The 25,048-nt window shown below is 45.9% G+C and overlaps 1 protein-coding gene across 2 annotated transcripts in view; it reads left to right on the top strand.

The window, feature by feature from the left end:
* The window catches only part of ubxn7 (UBX domain protein 7), a 114,160-nt gene that overhangs the window by 36,770 nt on the left and 52,342 nt on the right, over nt 1–25,048 (top strand). For both annotated transcript variants that reach the window (XM_038815668.1, XM_038815669.1), the window contains exons 3-4: nt 20,368–20,435; nt 21,105–21,170. In XM_038815668.1, the coding sequence (XP_038671596.1) occupies nt 20,368–20,435; nt 21,105–21,170 (134 nt within the window). The remainder of the gene's footprint in view (nt 1–20,367; nt 20,436–21,104; nt 21,171–25,048) is intronic.

Genomic DNA, 25,048 nt, shown 5'->3' with positions numbered 1-25,048 from the left:
GGACTGGGTGCTGGGGAACGTTGTACGCAGCCCGGAGGCTTTGTCCTCCTTGATATCCTTTCGCTCTTTTTGGTTCTATTGGACGATGTTTTTTTTTGCTGTCTTGCCTTTTCTTTTCTGCTTTGCGGGATTGTTATCTGTTTACTTGGGTATTTTATCATATCATGTTGGGATTTTTATTATTTCACTGGTTCCGGGTTTGGGTGGGGTTCGCGGCCCTGTTGGGTCATGTGCCTGTCTTCCCGCATTTTGGGTCGGGGCGCGGGCCTCTCTCCCGCGCTGGAGAAGCAGGGGACGGAGCCGGCATTGTGGGAATGGTTGGGGGACACTGGGGAGGGTAATTGGGGAGGCGGGAGCAGCCGGGGTCAGCAGGAGTCGGCTGACTTACGGAAGTACAATGACCGGAGTTACGCAGCTGGGGGGGGGGGGGGGGGGAAGAATGGGGGGATACCGTGTTACTACTGGAATGGCCAAGAAGGAGCTGGAGCGTGCAGAGGGGATCAGGATGGCGGTCTGTCCCTGTGGTTAACGGGCTGAGCGGGGGACACGGGCACGTGGCGGACTACGGAAGGGTGATGACTAGTCGAAGGGGGCAGGTGGCCCTCCGGTCCGGCTGATCACCTGGAATGTGAGGGGACTGAATGGGCCGGTCAAACGGTCCCGCGTGTTCGCGCACCTGAGGGGGCTGAAGGCGGACGTGGCTATGCTTCAGGAGACGCACCTGAAGGTGGCGGATCAGGTCAGGTTGAGGAAGGGGTGGGTGGGCCAAGTGTTTCATTCGTGGCTGGATGCAAAAAACTGGGGGGTGGCTATCCTGGTGGGGAAGAGGGTGTCGTTTGAGGCATCGAGTGTGGTGGCAGACAGTGGCGGGAGGTACGTGATGGTGAGCAGCAAGCTGTAAGGAGAGCGGGTGGTGCTGGTCAATGTATATGCCCCGAATTGGGAGGATGCGGGTTTCATGCGGCGCATGTTGGGCCGGATTCCAGATTTGGAGGTGGGGGGCCTGATAATGGGGGGGGGATTTCAACATGGTGCTGGATCCGCCACTGGATCGATCCAGTTCCAGGACGGGTAGGAGGCCTGCGGCGGCTAAGGTGCTGAGGGGGTTTATGGACCAGATGGGAGGGGTGGATCTTTGGAGGTTCGCGAGGCCGAGGGCCAGGGAATTTTCATACTTCTCCCATGTGCAGAAGGCCTACTCCCGGATCGGGGACTTTGTTTTGAGTAGGGCGATGATTGCGGGGGTAGTAGACGCTAAGTACTCGGCGATAGCCATTTCTGACCATGCCCCGCATTGGGTGGACCTTGAGCTGGGGGAGGAGAGGGACCAGCGGCCGTTGTGGCGCATGGAGGTGGGGCTGCTGGCGGTCGAGGATGTGAGGGGGCGGGTTCGAGGATGCATCGAGAGGTACCTGGAGGCCAACGATAATGGGGAGGTCCGAGTGGGGACGGTCTGGGAGGCGCTGAAGGCGGTGGTTCGGGGGGAGTTGATCTCCATTCGGGCCCACACGGAGAGAGGGGAGCAGAGAGAAAGGGAGAGATTGGTGGGGGAGATGGTGAGGGTGGACAGGAGGTACGCGGAGGCCCCGGAGGAGGGATTGCTGAGGGAGCGGCGCAGCCTTCGGGCTGAGTTCGACTTGTTGACCACCAGAAAGGCAGAGGCTCAATGGAGAAAGACTCAGGGTGCGGTGTACGAGTATGGAGAGAAGACGAGTAGGATGCTGGCACACCAGCTCCGTAAGCGGGATGCGGCTAGGGAGATTGGTGGAGTTAAGGACCGGGGAGGAAATGTGGTGCGGACGGGGGTAGACATTAATGGGGTCTTCAGGGACTTTTATGAGAGACTATATCGGCCCGAACCTCTGGCGGAGAAGGGGGGGATGGGGCACTTTTTGGACCGGCTGAGATTCCCGAGGGTGGAGGAGGAACGGGTGGAGGGTCTGGGGGCGCCAGTTGAGCTTGAGGAGCTGGTTAAAGGGATAGGGAACATGCAGTCGGGGAAGGCGCCGGGGCCGGATGGGCTCCCGGTTGAATTTTACAAGGCGTATGCAGACCTGCTGGGTCCCCTGTTGGTTAGGACCTTCAACAAGGCGATGGAGGGGGGGGGGGGGACTTTGCTCCTGACGATGTCTCGGGCGCTGATCTCCTTGATCCTTAAGCGAGACAAGGATCCCCTGCAGTGTGGGTCATACAGGCCGATCTCACTCCTGAATGTGGACCCCAAGTTGTTGGCAAAGATCTTAGCCACGAGGATAGAAGATTGTGTGCCGCAGTTTGTCCACGAGGATCAAACGGGGTTTGTGAAGGGGAGGCAGCTGAACACGAATATACGGAGGCTCTTGAACGTTATTATGATGCCGGCGGTTGAAGGGGAGGCTGAGATAGTGGTGGTGCTAGATGGGGAGAGTGGGGGTACTTGTGGGAGGTGCTGGAAAGGTTTGGGTTTGGGGAGGGGTTTGTCAGTTGGGTGAGGTTGTTGTATGAGGACCCGATGGCGAGTGTGGCCACGAATAAGAGGAGGTCGGAGTATTTTCGACTGTACTGAGGGACGAGGCAGGAGTGTCCCCTGTCCCCCCTACTTTTTGCGTTGGCAATTGAACCGCTGGCTATGGCGCTGAGGGAGTCGGGGGATTGGAGGGGGCTGGTCCGGGGTGGGGAGGAGCACCGAGTGTTGCTCTATGCGGATGACCTATTGTTGTATGTGGCGGACCCGATGGGGGGAATGCCGGTGGTGATGGGGATTCTCCGGGAATTTGGGGATTTCTCCGGGTATAAGCTTAACTTTAGGAAAAGCGAGCTGTTTGTGGTACACCCGGGGGACCAGGAGGGGAGGATTGGGAGGCTCCCACTGAAAACGGCGGAGAGGAGCTTCAGGTACTTGGGGGTTCAGGTGGCCAGGAGCTGGGGAGCCTTGCATAAGCTAAACCTCACAAGGCTGGTGGAGCAAATGGAGGAGGGGTTTAAGAGGTGGGACATGCTGCCGCTGTTTTTGGCGGATAGGGTGCAGTCAGTCAAGATGACGGTGCTCCCGAGGTTTCTGTTCCTGTTCCAGTGCCTCCCCATCCTTATCTCGAAGGCCTTTTTCAGACGGGTTAACAGGAGCATTACGGGGTTTGTGTGGGCACACGGGATGCCAAGGGTGAGACGTGTGTTCTTGGAGCAGGGCAGGGATGGGGGGGGAGGGGCTGGCATTGCCCGACCTCTGTGGGTATTATTGGGCTACCAACGCAGCGATGGTGTGTAAGTGGGTAATGGACGGGGAGGGGGCGGCATGGAAAAGGCTGGAGATGGCATCCTGTGTGGGTACGAGCCTGGAAGCACTTGCAACGGCGCCGCTCCCTCCGACGAGGTATACCACGAGCCCGGTGGTGGCAGCTACCCTCAAGATTAGGGGGCAATGGAGGCGGCACAGGTGGGAGGTGGGGGCCTCGATTGGGTCCCCGATATGGGGGAACCACCGGTTTGTTCCGGGGAGAATTGATGGTGGGTTCTTGAGTTGGCACAGGGCAGATGTCAGGAGGCTGGGGGACCTGTTCATAGACGGGGAGTTTGCGAGCCTGGGTGAGCTGGAAGGGAAGTTCAGGCTCCCCCTGGGGAACACCTTTCGGTACATGCAAGTAAGGGCTGCCGCCGCGTGGGGTCCAGGACAGGGTGCTCTCGGCGGTATGGGTTGGAGAGGGGAGGATCTCGGAAGTGTACCAGGTGATGCAGGAGGTAGACAAGGCCTCAGTGGAGGAGCTAAAAGATAAATGGAAGGAGGAGCTGGGTGAGGAGATTGAGGAGGGGACGTGGGCGGATGCACTAGAAAGAGTGAACTCCTCTTCGTGTGCGAGGCTTAGCCTCGTACAGTTTAAGGTACTGCATAGGGCTCATATGACCGGGACAAGGATGAGCCGGTTTTCTGAGACCGAGGACAGGTGTATTAGGTGCTCAGGGAGCCCAGCAAACCATATCCACATGTTCGGGCATGCCCAGCGCTGGGGGAATTTTGGGAGGGTGTAGCAAGGACGGTATCAAGGGTGGTAGGATCCAGGGTCAATCCAGGCTGGGGACTCGCAATATTTGGGGTTGCAGTGGAGCCGGGAGTGCAGGAGGCGAAAGAGTTCTGGCCTTTGCGTCCCTAGTAGCCCGGCGGAGGATTCTTCTTCAGTGGAAGGATGCGAGGCCCCCAAGCGTGGAGGCCTGGGTCAACGATATGGCGGGGTTTATTCAATTGGAGAGGGTGAAATTTGCCCTAAGGGGGTCAGTGCAGGGATTTTACAGGGGATGGCAACCATTCCTAGATCGCCTGGCAGAACGGTAAAAACAAAATGGCAGCAGCAGCAACCCAGGGTGGGGGGGGGGGGGTTGTCTCTTTGTTTTTGTTTTGGGTTGAATATCTGTTTTTAGCCAATGAAAGGCGTTAATTTATTGTTTCTCTTTTGTATTTGGGGGGGGGGGGTTCTGTTTTTTTTTGTTCTTAGAATTTTCTGTTATTGTTTTCTTTTTTGTGAAAATGTGAAAATTTGAATAAAAATTATTTTTAAAACAAAATGTCAGTGGACAGTGGACTTTCAACGGGAATTTGACTACCTGAAAGCTGTGATAACCAATGCTCCTGTGTTGGAGAATTACAAGGGACTCGGTGATCAGATTGAACTAAAGTATCTGACTTTGAAGAGAAATGCCGAGGCGTAGAGAAATGGATGGATCGTGCAGAGACCTTCGTGTTCAAAGAGAATGTCAATCAAGAGGGATTCCGGTTGGAGGAAGAAGAAACAAAATGGACTATATTATTATACCTTCTTGCATGTGTTTTTTTTTAAAACAAAAGGTATATTTACTGTATGCATTTCTTAAAGGATAGTGAAAAGGTGAAAAATGAAACCATTTTGAAGTTGATGGGTTTTTTTTTCTTGGCGGGAGGTGTCATATGAGAGTACCTTTAAGAAATGTACCTTTAAGAAATAGGTGTTTATCAGTGATGTCAGAGTGTGGGTGGAGCTGGGCTGTCTGTCGGCTTTTTACTTTAGTTTTAGGCTGTTTGCCGCATAGTGTGTTTTAGTTTCGTTTTCAGAGCTGGATAGCTGCAGTCACAGGCAGAAGGTGTATGAGTCTCTCTCGCTCTGTAATCTAAAGCCTGTTAATAGATCCTTTGGTGATTTGAAACTAATAACTGCTCTCAGTAGAGACTTTAACCTGATGTGCTTCTGTTTTTAAAGTTTTTTTAAAAGTCTTATGGGTGTTAAAAGGGCAGCTTAAGGATTACTTGTGTTGTATTCTTTAGGGGTTATATTTGAATTGATGGTTGCTAAGATGTTCACTATGTTTTAAAAAGGTTAACGTGAGTTCATAGAATAAACATGGTAAGCATCTACCTTGTCATGCCCCTTGAGAATCCTATATGTTTCAATAAGGTTGTCTCTCATTCTTCTAAACTTTAATGAGTACAGACCCAACCTACTCAACCTCTCCTCATAAAAAAAATCCCTCCAAACACTGGACCAACCTAGTCAACTTTCTGTGGACTGCCTCCAATGCCAGTATATAATTCTATGGATAAGGGGCCAATGATGGCGTACTTCTGCTCCTACATTTTATGGAGAAAGACTGAGTCGACTCTGGGACAAGCTGTGCTCCGATTTCCAGAATAGCTTGTTTCGCCCTTAAATTAATAAGATTTGTCATATGTTGTAGTTTTGATCTTGTACTTGTATTATCCACTCAAATAATTCAAAGTAGCAATCTCTTACAAAATGGAGGTACATGATTGCTGTTCACACCTTATGTTAAACTGGTTTCTCTGCAGCTCTCGAGTATTGAGCTTGGGGACATGTATAGTGTAATGAGTTATGGTAATGGGTGAGATAGACCAGGACATAACAGTGACATCGGGAGTCTTATGCTGGAGACTCTTGTGCAGTGGATGGAGCAGGCGGCACTCAGGGGAGATGTGCCCACTTAGTAGCTCATCATGTATACAATGTACATAGTGTAAATAAACCAGTTTGAAGTGACTATCTGATTCAGACTACAGTCTGCCTAAATAAGATAGACCACACCACCAGTATATGAAACATAGCAGCAGTGGTGACACCAATCTAACCAAATGTAATTGCTATTGACTGAACACGCACAGCCTGCAACTGGAACAAACCTGATCAGAACGACAGCCCATAGGCTTGCCTAAGCAGGGTTGAACAGGAAAACAGTAGCGATGGTGGCACTCAACAAGCAGTCACTGCCCCTATCCAACTCATTTGAAAGTCTCAGGAATCCACACATAGACCTAAAGTGGACAATGTGGTGAGATAACTCCTTAAGGAACAGGGCTGTTTCTGGTCTGCCTCCCAAACAGCAGAAATGCCAGCTTAGTTCATTCCTCTATGCTGCAGGGCCTATCATTGACAAGATCTTTCCCACACGGGGGTAGAAGAGACTTCCACAGATTTCAGTTTTGTTTTAAATGACTTTGATCAGATTTGTAACTTTGTTGCGGAACTGTGTTGTTATGCAAGCACGTTTCAATCAGAGATACGTTGAATTGTTCCTTACCAATCCATTAGCTAGTTGTTGTAAACATGGGGTATTTTAAGATGACTATACACTCAATCGACCTCTTAATGCTGTTAGCGAGGCCAAACTCACAAGGTGGAATTAGCCTCTCAACTGCTGACAGAGGTGCCGGAGATATCCACTAGCTGCTTCGGCCTAAAGTTGGTAGCCCTGCCCACGTAATAGCCTGCCTAAATATTGCCCATCGGGAGGTGCAGAGTGGTGGTGTGGGATGACAGGACACTCTGGGTCTGTGAATTTAAAACCCCCACGAAGGGCAGGAAACAACAAAACAAATATGGCTTCTAGGTCACCCAGAACATAGACCACAAAAAAACAGATGCCATCTCAGATTTCCTTGTAGAAGTACAGGACCAACAACAAAACTTCTGGTCCATCACTTTGGGAGTTAAATATTTCAAAACCCACTTTAGCTTGATACTAATGGTAATGTTTCCATACTGGCTGATCATTTAGCATGGCTCAAAACTGTTCCTGTCCAACCATCACCTGTCAAACGGTAAGGTTCTGAGGAAACTGATCTGCATGTGAAAGATGAGATAACAGCCACGCTTAGTGACAAGGGACGGCAGCTCTTAAGACCCTCTGTATTCTATGTAATCAAAGTATCTTTTTACTCGGACGTGTGTGCATGCAGCTGGACATTCTACAAAAAAATGGGCAGAGTCCCTCATCGGGACGGAAATCTGCCAAGGTGCCCACAGTTTTTCCAGGAGCTTGGTAAGCTAAAAAAAACATGCCAGATTACACTGCTACCCGATGTCATGCTGGTGTACCTATTTATCCTAGGCGGGTACCACATCCACGTCTGCCAAATGGCCAAGAGAAACCTGACTGCATGCTGCACAGAGGCGGCATGTCTCATGTCATGGAACTAACCCAATGGAGTTCAGGGCTACTAACAGTCTCCAAACCCAATGGTCGGCTCAGGCTTTGAGTTGAACGCATGCAATGAAACAAAGCAGTCCAGAGGGAAATCCACCCAATGCCATCAGTGGATAACAGCTTGGCAAAGCTTGCCAACAGTGTCCTCTTCATCAAACTTGATACCAACAGTGGGTGTGGCAAATAGCCCTCAACCAAGAATCCAGCCTGTTAGCATTTATTGTGCTATTTGGATGATTTTATTTTAACCGCCTTTGCAGCATCTCCTCCGCTACTAATATGTGGGTTCACAAGACAGGAGTATGAGCACCGGCTTTGGGAGGTTCTCAAAGCCCTACAAGAGGCAGGCCTCACTTTAAATGAAAAGTGAGTTTTCCAAAGCCACCATTGAATTTCTGGGATACATCATTAAAAGACGGGATATTATGGTAGACCCCCAATTTCAAAAAAACAAACAACCAAAGTCATCAGCAACTTCCCAAAGCCAAAGTGTGTTACTGAAGTCCAGAGGTTCCTCTGAATGGTCAGTCAGGTAAGCAAATCTAATCACTATTGGGGAACCTTCAAAGAGATCTTCTACAAGAGGGTCAACGGTGACTCTGGTCAATTGAGCAAACCAATGCATCAAGAAAAATCTTGCCTTTTCAGATGTGCTGGCTCATTACAATTCAACATTGCCCACACTTGTGGCCACCAATGCATCACATGGGCATTGGAGAGGATCTTTAATTACCTGATGGGCTTACCTTTCTGCATTGAGACTGAGGAAACTGCTAATTACCCTCTTGAATTCCACAGATCATCCAGATGTCCCTACACATTCAAAGGTTCAGGCTTCTGGTGATATGTTACCAGTACACAGTTGTGTACATTCCAGGAAAGTCACAAACCACAGCTGATACCCTGTCCAGAGCTTGTTAGCCAGGACTTTATACTTGTTTCTGAGGGGAAAGCATTCTCACAGACCATAATGAGCCTCTTGCTGATCTCCAGCCAGAAAGCAGTGATACATCCAAAGAGGACAGAAAGAGGTCATGGAATGTGCCCAAGTACGAGAACTGTGCCGGAAAGGTTGGTCTAAATATAATCTTCACCAGCTCCTTCACAAATACCACAAACAACGCAGGATTTTTGATCACTGCCCGATCATTCCTCAGTCGATACGGGAAGCGATCCCCCCCCGGTTCCATGAGTACCATCCCGCTTCCCAGACAGACCTTGGCAGAAACCTGGGCTCAAACAATTTGATCTTCATGGAAAGACATATCTTTTTGCTTAGTTAATACTCCACTGCTACAGTTAGGTTGGTGATCAGGGTTCTGCAGACTTTTTTTTGAAATGGAACTAGGTGAGCCATCTTGCGCTCTAAGGAAATCATGTCTGACTCTATTGAACAATTGAAAATAAGGGCAAGGGGCTCACAGAATGCCTGTCATCATCCCTTTAATCATTCTTGGATGTAGATTATCTAGATCTGGAACCTTAACAATTTTGGGTTTTCCTAATCTATCCAAGATGACATTTTCACTTTGGTAATGTTATTCAATCATGGCCAACCCTCATATGGAACATAAGCATCATCTACAGGGGTGTGGACTGATGCCAAAGTAATAATTTATCAGCACGGCTATAAAATGAGAATCTGTTTGATGCGAGGTAAGCGGCATATTTAAGAAACAACACATGCAAGACACTGAAACCATATGAGGTGGGGTGGTGTGGGGAGGGAGGGATGTAGTAAAGTGAGACAGAAACATTAAAAGTCTGATCAGGCCATACGTTATAAATGTACAAAGCCATCTGGAGAAAAAACAAACCTTGCAGTGGAAAAGAATGAGGGACTGGGATGTTGTAAAACGTTTGGATCCAGTTTTCCACTATTTTACAGCAATAAAATTAGGAGTGAACATCTGTCACTCTGAAGTGATGTAATAGTCTCTTTTTGTAATTGTCACCTCAAGTCCATTCCCCATCATCATCCCCAACCTGTTTCCATTAAAATGTATCTTAAACTCCTTCAGCTATGCCTTCTCTGGTACTTTCTAACTGCTGTCCCCACTTCTGCTTATCATCACAATCACAGCACCTCAGTACAGGCTAGATGCAATGCTCCCAGGTCTTGGGCCTGTTTTCCTGGATCGATGCTGGTCTCAATTTTCAAGTGATTCGTATCACCATAACCTTTAATTCTGCCACTCATCTATTCAATCTCCACTCCAATCCGCTGATCAAAAACCTCACCTCGCCCAAAACCCCAGCTATTTCTCCATACTGTTTTCAACAGATCTGCACTTTGATTCCATTCCCTCCTTGATAATTCACAGCCACGCACCGAACAAGGCCTGCCCCACCATGAATTTCTTCTATTCATTAAAAGGACGTGGGCTTCACTTGCATAGCCAGCATTTATTGCCCATCCCTAATTGCCCTTGAGAAGCTGGTGGTGAGCTGCCTTTTGCAGTCCGAGTGATGTAGGTGCACCCACAATGCTGTTGTGGAGGGAATTCCAGGATTTTGATCAGCGACAGTTAAGGAACATTGATATATTTGCAAGTCAGGATGATGTGTTACTTGGAAGGGAACTTCCAGGCGGTGGTGTTCTCGTGTTTCTGCTGCTCTTGTCCTTCTAGATGGTAGTAGCCATGGGTTTGGAAGGTGCTGCCTAAGGAACTTTGGTGAGTTACTGCAGTGCATCTTGTAGGTGGTACACAAGGCTGCCACTGTTCATCGGTGGCAGAGGGAGTGAATGTTTACGGAAGGGGTGCCAATCAAGTGGGCTGCTTTGTTGAGTTTCTTGAGTGTTGCTGGAATTGTACTCATCCAGGCAAATGGAGAGTATTCCACCACACTCCTGACTTGTGCCTTTTTGGACAGGCTTTGGGGAGGAGTAGGTGAGATACTTGCCACAGGATTCCTAGCCTCAGACCTGTTTTTGTTTAATTTGTACAATGACTGCTTCAATACCTGAAGAGTTGCAAATGGTGCTGAGCATGCCCACTTCCAACCTTATGATGGAGGGAAGGTTGTTGATGAAGCAGCTGAAGATGGTTGGGCCTGGGACACTACCCAGAGGAACTCGTGCAGTGATGTCCTGAGACTGAGATGATTGACCTCCAACCACCACAACCATCTTCCTTTGTGCCAGGTATGACTCCAACCAGCGGGGGATTTCCTCTCTGATTCCCATTGACTCCAGTTTTGCAAGGGCTCCTTGATGCCATACTCATTCAAATGCTGCCCGAGCCCAGCCACACACAAACATCCTCCCAGCCTCACAAAGTGACTGTCCTCCCTGAGGGTGCTATTGTCTACAATTATACATTAATGTTCCACGATTCCCCCCCAGCAGGTTGTCTTCACCACCCTTCCCTCATTGTTAATTCCAATGGTACGGTCCAGATACCGAGTACATCAATAAAGGATATCTGGGAAACATACAGAGGTAGTGGGGACAAATAAAAAGTGGAAGAGACTTGCAGAATGAGTGAATAGGGTAGAATGATACTGAATAACTGTGGAGAAAAATTTGTGACCGGTAGAGTGAAGGACAGAATGCGATTTGTCAAATAATTAATTGGAGTGGGAAACAATGCCCACTGAGAACATTACAGCTCAGTACAGTAACTTTTTCTTGCTTTTCACTATTTAAAAATATATTTGCTCTGCCCTATCTTTCTCCAAAATAGATGACTTAACTCTAGATTACATTGAAATCTGTCTGCCGGTTTTACCCACTTGCTTAATTTGCTGATGTCTGTCTGTAAATTTATGCTTTCCCTTATACTGTTTACTGTTCCACAAATATTTGTGTCATCAGCAATATGGATATATGGGGAGGGAATATCTGACCCTGGGGCCGGGTCGTAGAATCGCCACGACAGGCGCGAATCACGCCATGCTGCCCCGACGCGCTGGCACGCGATTCTCTGAAGAAAAGAGAATTGGCGCCGGCCGGGGACCGCACTACGGGACACCCTCCCCCCTCCCCCCCCCCCGGCAATTCCCCGCCCGGGGTGGGCTGAGCGGCCGTACCAGAAAACCCAAGTCCTGCCAGCGCAGTTCTAACCTGGTCTTACCTGGCGGGACCTCGGTGTGGAAGGGTCCGGGGGTGGCCGGTGGCCTGGGGGGGGGGGTCCTGACCCTGGGAGGGGGGGGCCTCCGGTGTGGCCTGGCCCGCGACCGGGGCCCACCGGCCTCTCTGCCTGCGGGCCTCCTTTGTTCCGCGCTGGCCCCTGTGGCCCCAAGCCATGTTGTGCCGGGGCTGGCGTGGAGAAGGGAGACACCGCACTGCGCATGCGTGGACTGGCGGCACTCATCTGACGCTGGGATCGGCAGCTGGAGCGGTGTGGTTCGCTCCAGTGCCGTGCTGGCCCCCTGTAGGGGCCAGAATTGCTGATCCTGAGGCCATGTTGACACCGTCGAGAAATGCGACGGCATTTACGATCAGAGAATCTCACCCATGGTTCTGCAATATCATCAATGTCGTTGACGGATCTAGTAAGTAGTGAAACACAAAGCCTTCTCGGAGCGACACCTTCCAATTTGAGTCTTTTGCTGCTTAAACACACTCATTGCATTTATTTGCTTTAAATCTGAGCACTTTCATTTTGGTTGGCTTTAGTTCGCGGAAACTTAACAAATGATTGAAAGTCCATATAAACTTTACCCACAGACATTCAACTGTCTGCTACTTCAGTTACTTACACAATCAGTTAAGTTAAATCTGACATGGCCGAGCTGTTACAAATTCATGTTGGCTCTGGCCATTTCACCGTTCTGACCATACAAATTCCGCTAACATCCCCACACAGATGTTACACGTGCAGGTCTAATCGTTTCTTGGTTGCTCTCTCTCCTTTAAGAGATCTGGATTTTATTTTTTTTGAATTAAGCTCCTTTGATATGTCAGAAATGTATTGAGTTTGTTGGTAAGTTATTGCATTCCTTTGGAAGGAAAGGAAAACAGCCTCCCAATGTCTACCCAATCAAATTCAAAAATTCTGTACGCTTAAATGTGACTGCCTCTCATTCTCTGAAACTCTAGAGAATGTAGGCTTTTATATGCAATCTCTCCTCATTGGCAAGCCCTTTAATCCAAGGAATTAATCTAGTGAACCTTCATTGCAACTAATTCCTTTGGTAAGGAGACCAAAACTGTTTACAGAACTCCTGGTGTTTAAGAGCGGCAAGCTTTCTGTACTCTTACACAAAAGTAGACATTAACTCTGTTTTCTCTTCATAGATGCTGCCTGATCTGCTAAATATTTGTGGCATTTTCTGTTTTCATTCTAGGCGCAAACCTAACATTTTCCTTTGTAATTATTTGATTTTTATCCATGCCCCCAGTACTCCAAAAAGAGTGAATTGCTTTTTTGATATGGAACCACTCGTTACATCAAATTGCACGTAGTAAGATTCCAGTAGTGATCTAAATAACCAGTTAATCTGCTTTTGAGAGAGGGATAAATGATAACTAGAACATCAGAAGAGACCCCTGTTCTTCAGATAGCGTTGTGGGGTCTTTTATGTTCACTTGGACAGGCACACACAATCTTGGTTTGACTTGGTTGACCTCCAACAGTGCAGCACCCCTTTGGTACTGCACTGAAGTGTCAATCTATTGCCCTATATTGTGTGTTCAAGTTGTGGAGTAAAGCTGATTGGGGTGAGACTGCAGCCAACAGAGTAAAGCCAGCGTACTCTCACTACAAATATGTCTATACACACCCATTCATAAACACCCATTTCTTAAAGGTACTCTCACATGACAAATAGGATAGCCACAGCATTATTTAATCGAGTAGAAAGCTCCCATTACTTTGGATCTGCTCCATTTGCATAAGGTGGTGGATGTCTTGGCAGCAAGAAGTAGCTGCATATGCACGATGCAAAACTTAGAAACTGTGACTTTAATTTCTAACATGGGTCTTCACTGGTGGTTAAGGAATGGCCCTAAAGGCCAGTAATTTGAAAATGGGCAGATGAGTGCTGGGCCGGCCCATGGATGGTCAGAATTAGCCAGTGCTGCTCATGGAGTCTGTATTCATGCAGTACCTCTTGTAGTGTGCCTACTTCTGCCCAACAGTATTCTGTGCTACTTCTAATTATCCAAGGCGTGACATCAATTAACACAAGCTCTGATTCCTCATATTCTGACTTGGGCCGCAAGGACCTTCATAGTCTTAGTTTAGATTTATTTCCCCTATTTGACTTTTATTCTTAAAATTCAGTTACCATACTGTAAAGAGACAGTAAGCAAACTCCTGCTATAGAAAGTATTGACTCACATTTGCTTGGGAAATATGGATAGCTTCCACACACGAGGGTGCAAGTTTCATGCATAGCCAAGACTTAATATATCACTTTGTCTGGTTTCTACAGAGCTAATTTGTTCTCCTTTGACACCGTGTAAGGAAGGTTAAAAATCACAGCACAACGATGCAAAGCTGCTGCTTTTATTTGGGCTTGTGAGCCACACCTTGCATGTCTTTATCAGAAAAGTTGATGTCTATTGCATGAGTTAGTGATTTAATTAATATTTGTGCTTTAAAAAAAGCTTTGTATTCGAAAACCTTTATTAGTGCATGTCACAATTTAGTATCCGGAGTCAACATGATCTCTTATTTTACATATGGTCCTGTATTTTAATATCATTAACCCCGGCCCCCTACCTTACAGTTGGTCATTTCGCAAACATAAACTGACAAAGGTCGCGATTCCTCTGATCATGGCTTGGCTCGAGACTTTATGCTTTTTGGTTGTGTGATTTCGGCCTCATGGCAAGGATTGACTGAACTAGTTGCCTTTCGTTCCAGAAATGGTGCCTCGTCTGAGTTCTCTTTTCATGGCATATAATTGCTTTCAGTTCTCGAGTTACAGAATTCAGACATCTGGACTCGTTTAAGAATATTTTCAGTGAGTGGAGTAAATGTAAGTTGTCAGTTTACAGCACGTGCTAGGTTAACATATGCTAACAGGTATTTGTCGGTGGGTGGAGGGCCAACAAGGGAACTTGACTCATAAAAAACAAAATACTGGAAATACTCAGCAGCTCTGACAGCATCTGGGAGAGGGAAAGAGAGTTAACTTTTCAAATCAGTTACCTTTCATCAGAACGGCAAAAAGTTAGAGATGTCATATGTTTGGGCAAGTGAATGCGGGGAGGGTGGGAAGAAGAACTAAAGGGAAATTCTATGATAGGGTGGAAGGCAGAAGATATTAAATAGCAAAAGGTTTCATGGTGCAAGGCCAAAGGATGAGTTAATGGGATAAATGAAGAAACAAAAGATACCTAGAGGAGATGTGAATGACAGGATCCAGTCGAGGAAGCTTGCCCCTCTTTTGAGAGAGGGGCTTAGTGTCATGTGAGAGTACCTTTAAGTAATTGGTGTTTATCAGTGATGTCAGAGTGTGGGTGGAGCTGGGCTGTCTGTCAGCTTTTTACTTTCATTTAGGCTATTTGTTGTAGGGTGTGTTTTAGTTTTGTTTTCAGTGTTGGAGCTGAAGCCACACAAAGCAGGTGTACTGTTGAACTCTCTGCCATGAAAAGACTCTCTTGATCATTTGGTGAATTCAGAATTATAAATGTTCTCAGTAGTGAATGTAAACCTAATGTGTTTCTGTTAAAAGATGTTTCTTTTGTCTTCTGGATGTTGTTTGGGAAGTTATAATTGATTACTTAATGTTGTATTCTTTGAGGGTTGTATTTGAATTAATGGTTGCGAAGATGTTCACTGTTTGTTTTAAAAGGTTAACTTGAGTTCATAGAATAAACGTTGTTTTGCTTTAAAAAATACTTTCCCATTTCTGCTGTACCACACCTGTAGAGTGGGCCGTGTGCTCCCCACACCACAATTTATTCAAAGTTGTGGGTCAGGTGAACTCCATGATACACTTTGGGGTTCTCAACCCAGGCCCATAACATTAGAAAGAGAACATTGAAGGTTTGGATTTTGGGTTGATTGACCAAGCCGAGAACTTCTGCCGAGTGGGAAATAACTTGTCTGCAGCTGGACGACCTCCGAAAGCTTTGAGGATGTATGAACACAAGATTCCTCGGGTGTAGTGAGAACTAGTGATTTTTAAAAATTGAACAAATGGAAATGTCTTATTGTAATACAAGGCCACAGAGCCAACTAATATGAATAGTTGGCGACAGCCAAGGAATCATGGAATGAAAGCGCACAGGAAGAGGCTTGATGGCCCATCTTGGGTATGCTCCCTCTTTGGTAGAACAGTCTAATTAATCCCACTTCCTCACCTTGAGCCATAGCTCTGTATATTTTTCCCTTCAAGTATTTATCCAGCCCGTGTTTGAACGTAACTGTTGAATCAGCTTCTGCTTCTCTACCTTGCAATGCATTCTAAAACATCATAACTCGCTCGGTTTAAAAGCAAATCTCATCTCATGGTTCTTCTGCAAATCACCTTTAAATTAACCATCTGCCGTTGGAGTCACTTTCTCTTTACTCTTTCAAAAATGTTCATGATTGTGAATAGCTCTACCAATCTCCTCTGCTCTAATGAGAACAACCCCAGCTTCTCCTATCTCTTTGCATGATTGAATACCCTCATCACTGGTACTTTTCTAGTAAATGTGTTCTGTACCCTCTCAGAGCCTTGACATCTTCCTAAAGTTTGCTGCTCAGAATTGAACATAATACTCCAGCAAAGGCCTTAACAGTGTTTCTTGAATGACTTCCTTGCTTTTGCACCCTATGCATTGCTTGATAATCCCACATGCTTTTCAATGGCCTTCTCAATTAGTCCTACCATCTTCAACGATTTGTATACATAAAACCCTCTCTTCCCCAGGCATCCTCTTTAAAATTGTACCATTTGTTCATATTTCCTTCCTTCTTACCAGAATATATCATAGAATTTACAGTGCAGAAGGAGGCCATTCAGCCCATCGAGTCTGCCCCGGCTCTTGGAAAGAGCATCCTACCCAAGGTCAACACCTCCACCCTATCCCCATATCCCAGTAACCCTACCCAACACTAAGGGCAATTTTGGCCACTAAGGACAATTTATCATGGCCAATCCACCTAACCTGCACATCTTTGGACCGTTGGAGGAAACCGGAGCACCCAGAGGAAACCCACGCGCACACGGGGAGGATGTGCAGACTCCGTACAGACAGTGACCCAAGCCGGAATCGAACCTGGGACCCTGGAGCTGTGAAGCAATTGTGCTATCCACAATGCTATTGTGCTGCCAATATCACATCACATTTCTCAGTGTTAAATTTCATTTGTTATGTGATGGTCGCATTTTACCAATCTGTCATTCTGAAGTCTGCTAAATACTTTTACACTTGATTATATCTTTTCCATTTCAATGATAGACCCATATGCTGTCCGACACACAATGGCCAAATTTCACAAAGAAAATTAGGAGACAGCTTGTTGGAGGTCTTTACTAATGAGGGCAGTGGGAGGCTGCTACAGTACTGGCAGCAGGCAAGCATGGGGAAAGAGGAGGTATTGTGCATACGAGTAATTTCAGGGCCCAAGTTACTGGACAAACAGCGTTCCGGCATCATACAGCTCTGAGCACGACACAGTGGACTCTGATTCAAGAAGAATCTGTAAAATAATCTCATTGCAGAATGCTGGACTTACCCCACTGTGTTTTCCAGAACTAATTTCAGCGCTGATTTCTTCCTTAATAAACAAGACATGTTGGAAGCAGAGCAGATCCTTCAACAGAACATAGAACATTACAGCGCAGTACGGGCCCTGCGGCCCTCGATGTTGCGCCGACCTGTGAAACCATCTGAAGCCTATCTGACCTACACTATTCCATTTTCATCCATATGTCTATCCAGTGACCACTTAAATGCCTTTAAAGTTGGCAAGTCTACTACTGTTGCAGGCAGGTCGTTCCACACCCCTACTACACTCTGAGTAAAGAAACTGCCTCTGACATCTGTCCTATATCTACTACCCCTCAATTTAAAGCTATGTCCCCTCGTGTTGGTCATCACCATCCGAGGAAAAAGACTCTCACTGTCCACCCTATCTAACCCTCTGACTATCTTATATGTCTCTATTAAGTCACCTCTCATCCTTCTCTCTAACGAAAACAACCTCAAGTCCCTGAGCCTTTCCTCGTAAGACCTTCCCTACATACCAGGCAACATCCTAGTAAATCTCCTCTGAACCCTTTCCAAAGTTTCCACACCCTTCCTATAATGTGGTGACCAGAACTGCACGCAGTACTCCAGGTGCGGCCGCACCAGAGTTTTGTACAGCTGCAGCATGACCTCGTGGCTCCGAAACTCAATCCCCCTACTGATAAAGGCTAGCACACCAAATGCCTTCTTAAAAGCCCTATTAACCTGGGTGGCAACTTTCAGGGATTTATGTACCTGGATGCCGAGATCTCTCTGTTCATCTACACTACCAAGAATCTTGCCATTAGCCCAGTACTCTGCATTCCTGTTACTCCTTCCAAAGTGAACCACCTCACACTTTTCCACATTAAACTCCATCTGCCACCTCTCAGCCGAGCTCTACAGCTTATCTATGTCCCTCTGTATCCTATAACATCCTTCAGCACTATCCACAACTCCACCGACCTTCGTGTCATCTGCAAATTTACTAACCCATCCTTCTACACCCTCTTCCAGGTCATTTATAAAAATGACAAACAGCAGTGGCCCCAAAACAGATCCTTGCGGTACACCACTAGTAACTGAACTCCAGGATGAACATTTGCCATCAACCACCACTTCTTTCAGCTAGCCAATTACTGATCCAACCCGCTAAATCACTTTCAATCCCATACTTCCTTATTTTCTGCAATCGCCTACAATGGGGAACCTTATCAAACGCCTTACTGAAATCCATATACACCACATCAACCGCTTTACCCTCATCCACCTGTTTGGTCACCTTCTCAAAAAACTCAATAAGGTTTGTGAGGCATGACCTACCCTTCACAAAACCATGTTCAGTATCGCTAATCAACTTGTTCTTTTCAAGATGATTATAAACCCTATCTCTTATAACCTTTTCCAACATTTTACCCAAAACCGAAGTACGGCTCACAGGTCTATAATTACCAGGGTTGTCTCTACTCCCCTTCTTGAACAAGGGGACAACATTTGCTATCCTCCAGTCTTCCGGCACTATTCCTGTCGACAAAGACGACATAAAGATCAAGGACAAAGGCTCTGCAATCTCCTCCCTGGCTTCCCAGAGAATCCTAGGATAAATCCCATCTGGCCCAGGGGACTTATCTATTTTAACACTTTCCAAAATTGCTAACACCTCCTCCTTGTGAACCTCAATTCCATCTAGCCTGGTCGACTGAACCTGAGTATTCTCCTCGACAACATTGTCTTTCTCCAGTGTAAACACTGACGAAAAATATCCACTTAACGCTTCCCCTATCTCCTCTGATTCCACACACAACTTTCCACTACTATCCTTGATTGGCCCTAATCTTACTCTAGTCATTCTTTTGTTCCTAATATACCTATAGAAAGCCTTAGGTTTTTCCTTGATCCTATCCGCCAATTACTTTTTGTGTCCTCTCCTCGCTCTTCTTAACTCTCCCTTCCTGGCTAACTTGTAACTCTCAAGTGCCTTAACTGAGCCTTCATGTCTCATCCTAACATAAGCCTTCTTCTTCCTCTTGACAAGTGCTTCAACTTCCTTAGTAAACCACGGTTCCCTTGCTCGACAACTTCCTCCCTGCCTGACAGGTACATACTTATCAAGGACACGCAGTAGCTGTTCCTTGAAAAAGCTCCACATTTCGATTGTACCCACCCCGTGCAGTTTCCTTCCCCATCCTATACATCCTAAATCTTGCCGAATAGCATCATAGTTGTCTTTCCCCCAGCTATAATTCTTGCCTTGCGGTATATACCTATCCCTGCCCATTGCTAAAGTAAGCATAACCGAATTGTGATCACTATCACCAAAGTGCTCACCTACATCTAAATCTAACACCTGGCCGGGTTCATTACCCAGTACCAAATCCAATGTGGCCTCGCCCCTTGTTGGCCTGTTTAAACCCTAACCCTAACCCTAAGTGTCACATCTGAAACATTTACTCTTTCCCTCTCTACAGATGCTGCCAGACTTGCCGAGTATTAATTCCAGCATTTTCTGTTTTTATTTCAGACTTACAGTATCTACAGTAGTTTGCTTTTATATTAATGCTTTATTTTGTTTCTTCATTCCCCCATGGGATGTTGCCCATCCTTAATTGCCCTTGAACTGAGTGGCTTGCTGGGCTGTTTCAGAGGGCAGTTAAGAGTTGACCATATTTGCTGTGGATCTGGAATCTCTCGTGGGTCAGACCTAGTAAAGGTGGCCGATTTCCTTCCTTGAACGACGATTGATCTTAATGATAATTGATTATAGTTTCATGGTCGCCATTACTGAGACTAGCTTTCAATTCCAGAATTATGATTTATTAATTGAATTTAGTCTTGGTCTCTGACTTACAAGTCCAGTGACATTACCACTACATCTCCATTATTCCTTGTTAGACTGGAAATACACAGATCAAGATAGTATTGTGGGAAAGGAATTGATTTGAAGGATTTTAGATTTTGCACTAAAACCATGGCAAGTATCAAAATAGTCTTCCTGTGCTCTTCCAGAGGGGTTACATGAAATGGCAAACTATCAGCATAATGGAAGTTCAGTCACTTCACCTTGCATTCAACCACAGGTATTGTACATGGATTTACATTTCAGTTCTCATCTGGAAGAAGATGCAGGACAACAGCAAATATATTTTGATGTTTGGGAAATATTCCCTACTCCATGCATTCCTACAATAACAAGTCTTGTTAAAGTATTCCTGCTCTTGGCCTCGCTGAGCTCTGTTAATCTTGAACCGTAGGCTGATGGACACAATAGTTTCTTGCACAGTCTGATGCTTGTTCATTTTGCATCATTTTAGGGATGAAGTGCGAGCTCCGATTCCACAAAAGCAAGAAATTCTGGTGGAACCTGAACCTTTGTTTGGTGGTAAGATGTTTCAAACAAAAATATTTCCCTAAACTATCAGTAATTCTAATTGCTTTACCCCAATGTAACAAGATCACAGCTGCTGACTGTGTTTGGTATGGATTACTCACAGATAAATCCTCCCAAGTGCACATATTTGTGTAGATTATTTGGATGATTTCCATAAGCTGTAAAATAAATTGTATTTGTACCATCTCCTGAGTGCCTCCTAAACCATCCTTACAACCAAGTTAAGTGATTGACCAACAATTCCCTCTGCCATCTATGAGCAGCTAGCCCCACTTCACCCACCTCTCTATCACTCCCCTCCCTCTCCCCACGAACCTTTTTCCATTTATCACCCTGCCCCTAAACCCTATTTGACCTTGTGGCTTTTGTCAGGACTTTCTGTATTCAATGGCACAAGAGATTGCCCATTGGTTTAATAAGAGTAACAAGGTAATTGAAACCCAGAAATAGCTTTTTTGTTCATTCGAGCAAGTGCTGATCTCTCTGGGTCAGCCATTGCAAGGGCTGTACACTGGTGTGAGGAAGAAAACTGACCTATTTTTCTATGGTTGCCCCTCAGTGGCCATTGGAACTAACTATTAATTTGATAATCAGCTTTAAATGCTGTTTGCGAGTCTGTAGTTTTTTGATGCACAGTAAACATAGTTGTGTGTTTCACAGCTCCTAAACGACGGAGACCTGCACGTTCCATATTTGATGGATTCAGAGACTTCCAGACTGAAACGAGTGAGTACTCTTCTTGTGCATATTATTTTAACAGGGAACTGTGACAATAAGAAGGAAATTTTATTTTTCCGTACAATGTAGGAAGATCATAAAATCTTCCAACCTTCACCTTTTGGTAACTCTTCTTTGCTCCCATGTTCTATTCCAGAAAACCAGTTGGCGAAGGATAGAACTGGAGCCAATCTTTCACACTAGGATATTTACTTATTGAGTTACACATTTATAAGCATGCACTTCCAATCTAACAACTTTAGTTTAGTGGGTCTCTGTCTATTTAGTGGGGTCTCGAGTAAATCCCCAGTTAATGTCACCACCTGCATGCACTTGAACATAATATTTATACTTTAACAGATTTGCCAGAATTGGCCCATGTGGACATCGTCATGTGAAACAATGGGGCTAGAGGATGTCGAACATTGTTTTTATTCTTGTGAGCATACAGAAATGGGAGCTTAACAAGTCATAGGAAATAGAATCCAGACCCAAGTAGTACTGTTGGATTCCTGGTTGGTTCCAAGCTGTGAAGCATTGGATGTTTTTCATCCGAGCAGTAAGGTCATGGGAGCCTTAATTACAAACTTTGACCTTTGGTCTTACCCATACCTGTTCCCAATCCAGTATCGTTGATTAGGTTTACTGCCACATATGTTTCTTTATATCTTTCCTTCTGCTGGGCAGCAGTACTCGTTCTAATTTGGACAGAAGCTCTGTTTCAAAAGGGCACTGTGCTCCTGCCGAATTTTGTTACACTCTGCCTTTCCCCAATTTAGTACTCTTCCTTTCGGACCACTCTTGTCCTTGTCCTTGTCCATGAGTATTCTAAAACTTACGGAATTGTGATCGCTATTCCCAAAGTAATCACCGACTGAAACATCAACCACCTGGCCGGGATCATTCCCCAATACCAGGTCCAGTATGGCCCCTTCCCGAGTTGGACTATTTACATACTGCTCTAAAAAACTCTCCTGGATGCTCCTTACAAACTCTGCCTCCAACACTACACGAATCCCATTCAATGTTGGGGAAGTTAAAATCTCCCATCACAACCACCCTATTGCTCCTACATTTTTCTATAATCTGTCTGCATATTTGTACCTCTACTTCATGCTCGCTTTTGGGAGGTCTGTAGTAAAGACCCAACAATGTTACTGCACCCTTCCTATTTCTCAGCTCCACCCATATTGCCTCAGTGCTCGAATCCTCCATCGTGCCTTCCTTAATCACAGCTGTGCTATCATTTCTGACGAGTAATGCAACTCCTCCACCTCTTCTACCTTCCTCTCTATCCCTCCTGAAGCATCTATACCCTGCGATATTCAGTTGCCAGTCCTGTCCTTCCCTCAACCAAGTCTCAGTAATACCAAGGAGCAAGTGAGCCCAATTTGTATGCACCATTAATGTAACCAGAAAGAGCAATAAGGTTTTCACCTGTCATAGCCCCATGTGCAAATTTAATTTTATCTGTTTAAAATATATATTCAACACACTTGAGGAGAAAACATAATTACTGATTAGTCTTCCCTGACACTTTGATCCCGATATCAAACATGTAAATATTGGGTCTGGGAGTCTGGATGGGAGCTAATTTCAGAATCCTAGCTCTAGTAAAGTTGTCAACTGTAATTCTGTAAGAACATAAGATTTCATAGTCCCGACCACCACTGATGGCTCACCTATCTGAGTGGGCATTGTGCCATTGCATTCTGTTTATCAGCAAGCTGGTCTAATATTCAGTATAAATGCTGAATTGCTACTGATATTAGTTAGCAATATCAGGAATCGAAAGGAACGGGATGGGACATATAGTGAAAACCTAGACTGGTGATTGAACATTTTTCCAAACACGGGAATAGTCCCTGGCCCTTTGAAAAGTGGGCCATTCCTTGTTGGATGTCTCCAACTCTTTTGACAATTCCTGGGTAAGATATGTATTTGAGATGCTGGACTGCATTTCAGGGGAAAGCTAGATAAGCACATAAAAGGAATAGAAGGATATGCTGATTGGGTGAGATGAAGTAATGGGGGAGGAAGCATGTCTGGAGCATGGACTACTTGGGTTAAAGACCTGTTTCTGTGCTGTACATCTGTAATTGTGAAATTATTGCCAGACTTGAGATACATTTTCCTGGTACACATTGTGTTCTTCTCCATTGTTCTTTGGGAGTAAGAAAATCAGGCAAGTAATTGAACTAAGGGATATTAGTTGGATTGTTGAAGTAGATATCAGGTTCACAGTGCTGACTGGTTCAGAATGAGGGTGATGGTGATAACGCATCAGGATGCAGTATCCAAGCTAGTGCTGAAATGCCATGGGCGGGATTTTCCGGTTCTTCCCGCAGCTGGGATTTTCCGGTCCCGTCGAAAGTCAATGGACTTTTTGTTGCCTCTCCAAATTTTTGGAAAATCCCAATCTGTGTCCCTGCCCTAATTTGGGAGTGTCTCAAAAACTATTATTCAGATGGGGCATATAGCTATTAACGATCTTTGGAATTTAATGATTAGACTTCTAGAAATAAAACTTTTACAGATAAATGTTACTTCAGAGTAAATTCATATGACAGAATTCAAATTCTAACTCTGACCTAGCTGTGAATTATGATGCACAAGATTTAGATTTGATCTTGATAGTTTAATGATTTTGCGATAAGAGTCATGGAGAGGCCTTCAATGCTCATTTGTTCAGGAATAAATTGGACTGCAACTTTCAGCATCAATGTGTGTGCAGTTGAATAGGGAAATCAGGAGGTTTCTCTGCTTTTACACAAGGTTTGCTCCACCGGTAGCACACTGACGCGGCATTCAAATGCATGCAATGGTGCAACACTGGGGTGCTTACGCACTAGGAACCCATTGAACATGCCAGAAAAGGTTAGGACTTGTCTATTCAGGTATAAATTAGTTTTTAATAGCATGGCAAATTTTAGTAACTGCTAACTATCCTCTGACATTGAAAATGTACTTTTACAAGTGTGAACTTGCATTAATTTAGACTTAAAGGAAGGGCTTTGCTCTATCCCGTTTTCTTTCCCTTTCTTCCTTCAGTGCATGATTTGACATTGAATTAAACATTCTAACTTACACCTGACACAGTGGGCGGAATTTACTGGCTGTTCACATCGGTGAGATATTCCCGTCCCACTGATGGTGCATGAGTTTCCCGGCGACAAGGGGTGCAGTCACCGGGAAATCCTGTTGATAACGGTGGGACCAAAAAATCCCCCTGGCGGACCCCCTCCGCCACTGAAACATACGAGGTCGGTTCCTCGGTACATCAGCCCAGGAGCTCGGTGATGATTCTTCAACCTGGTTGAATCATGCCATTGCAGGGTGGCAGAGTGGTGCAGTGGTTAGCACTGCTACCTCACGCCGCTGAGGAGCCAGGGTCGATCCCAGTCCCGGGTCACTGTCCGTGTGGAGTTTGCACATTCTCCCCGTGTTGCGTGGGTTTCACCCCCACAACCCAAAGATGTGCAGGCTAGGTGGACTGCCCCAGATCCTCTGTAGAAACTGCTGGGCTGATTTGATTCTTAATTACTGCAAATCGCATTGTGAAAGCCGACTTAAGTCTCTATCCCATTTTTCTTTCCTTTCTTTGCTTTCAGTGAATGATTTTACATTGAATTAAACATCCTAACTTACACCTGACACAGTAGGCTGAGTTTACCGGCTGTTCACGGCGACGAGATATTCCGGCCCCACCGACGATGCGCGAGTTTCCTGGCGACAAGGGGGTGCAGTCACCGGGAAATCCTGTTGATAACGGTGGGACCAGTAAATCCTCCTGGGAAAGTTGAAGTGTGATGATTGGCAACCTCACATCCTCGCTGCTGACCACAAAACCTAGACCATGGCTTTTCCTGCCTAGCCTATCCAAGTAA

Source organism: Scyliorhinus canicula, chromosome 13 (genome assembly GCF_902713615.1).
Source record: "Scyliorhinus canicula chromosome 13, sScyCan1.1, whole genome shotgun sequence".
Lineage (NCBI taxonomy): Eukaryota > Metazoa > Chordata > Chondrichthyes > Carcharhiniformes > Scyliorhinidae > Scyliorhinus > Scyliorhinus canicula.
The sequence above is the reverse complement of the archived record's forward strand: the minus strand, read 5'-3'. Positions and strand labels throughout refer to the sequence as shown.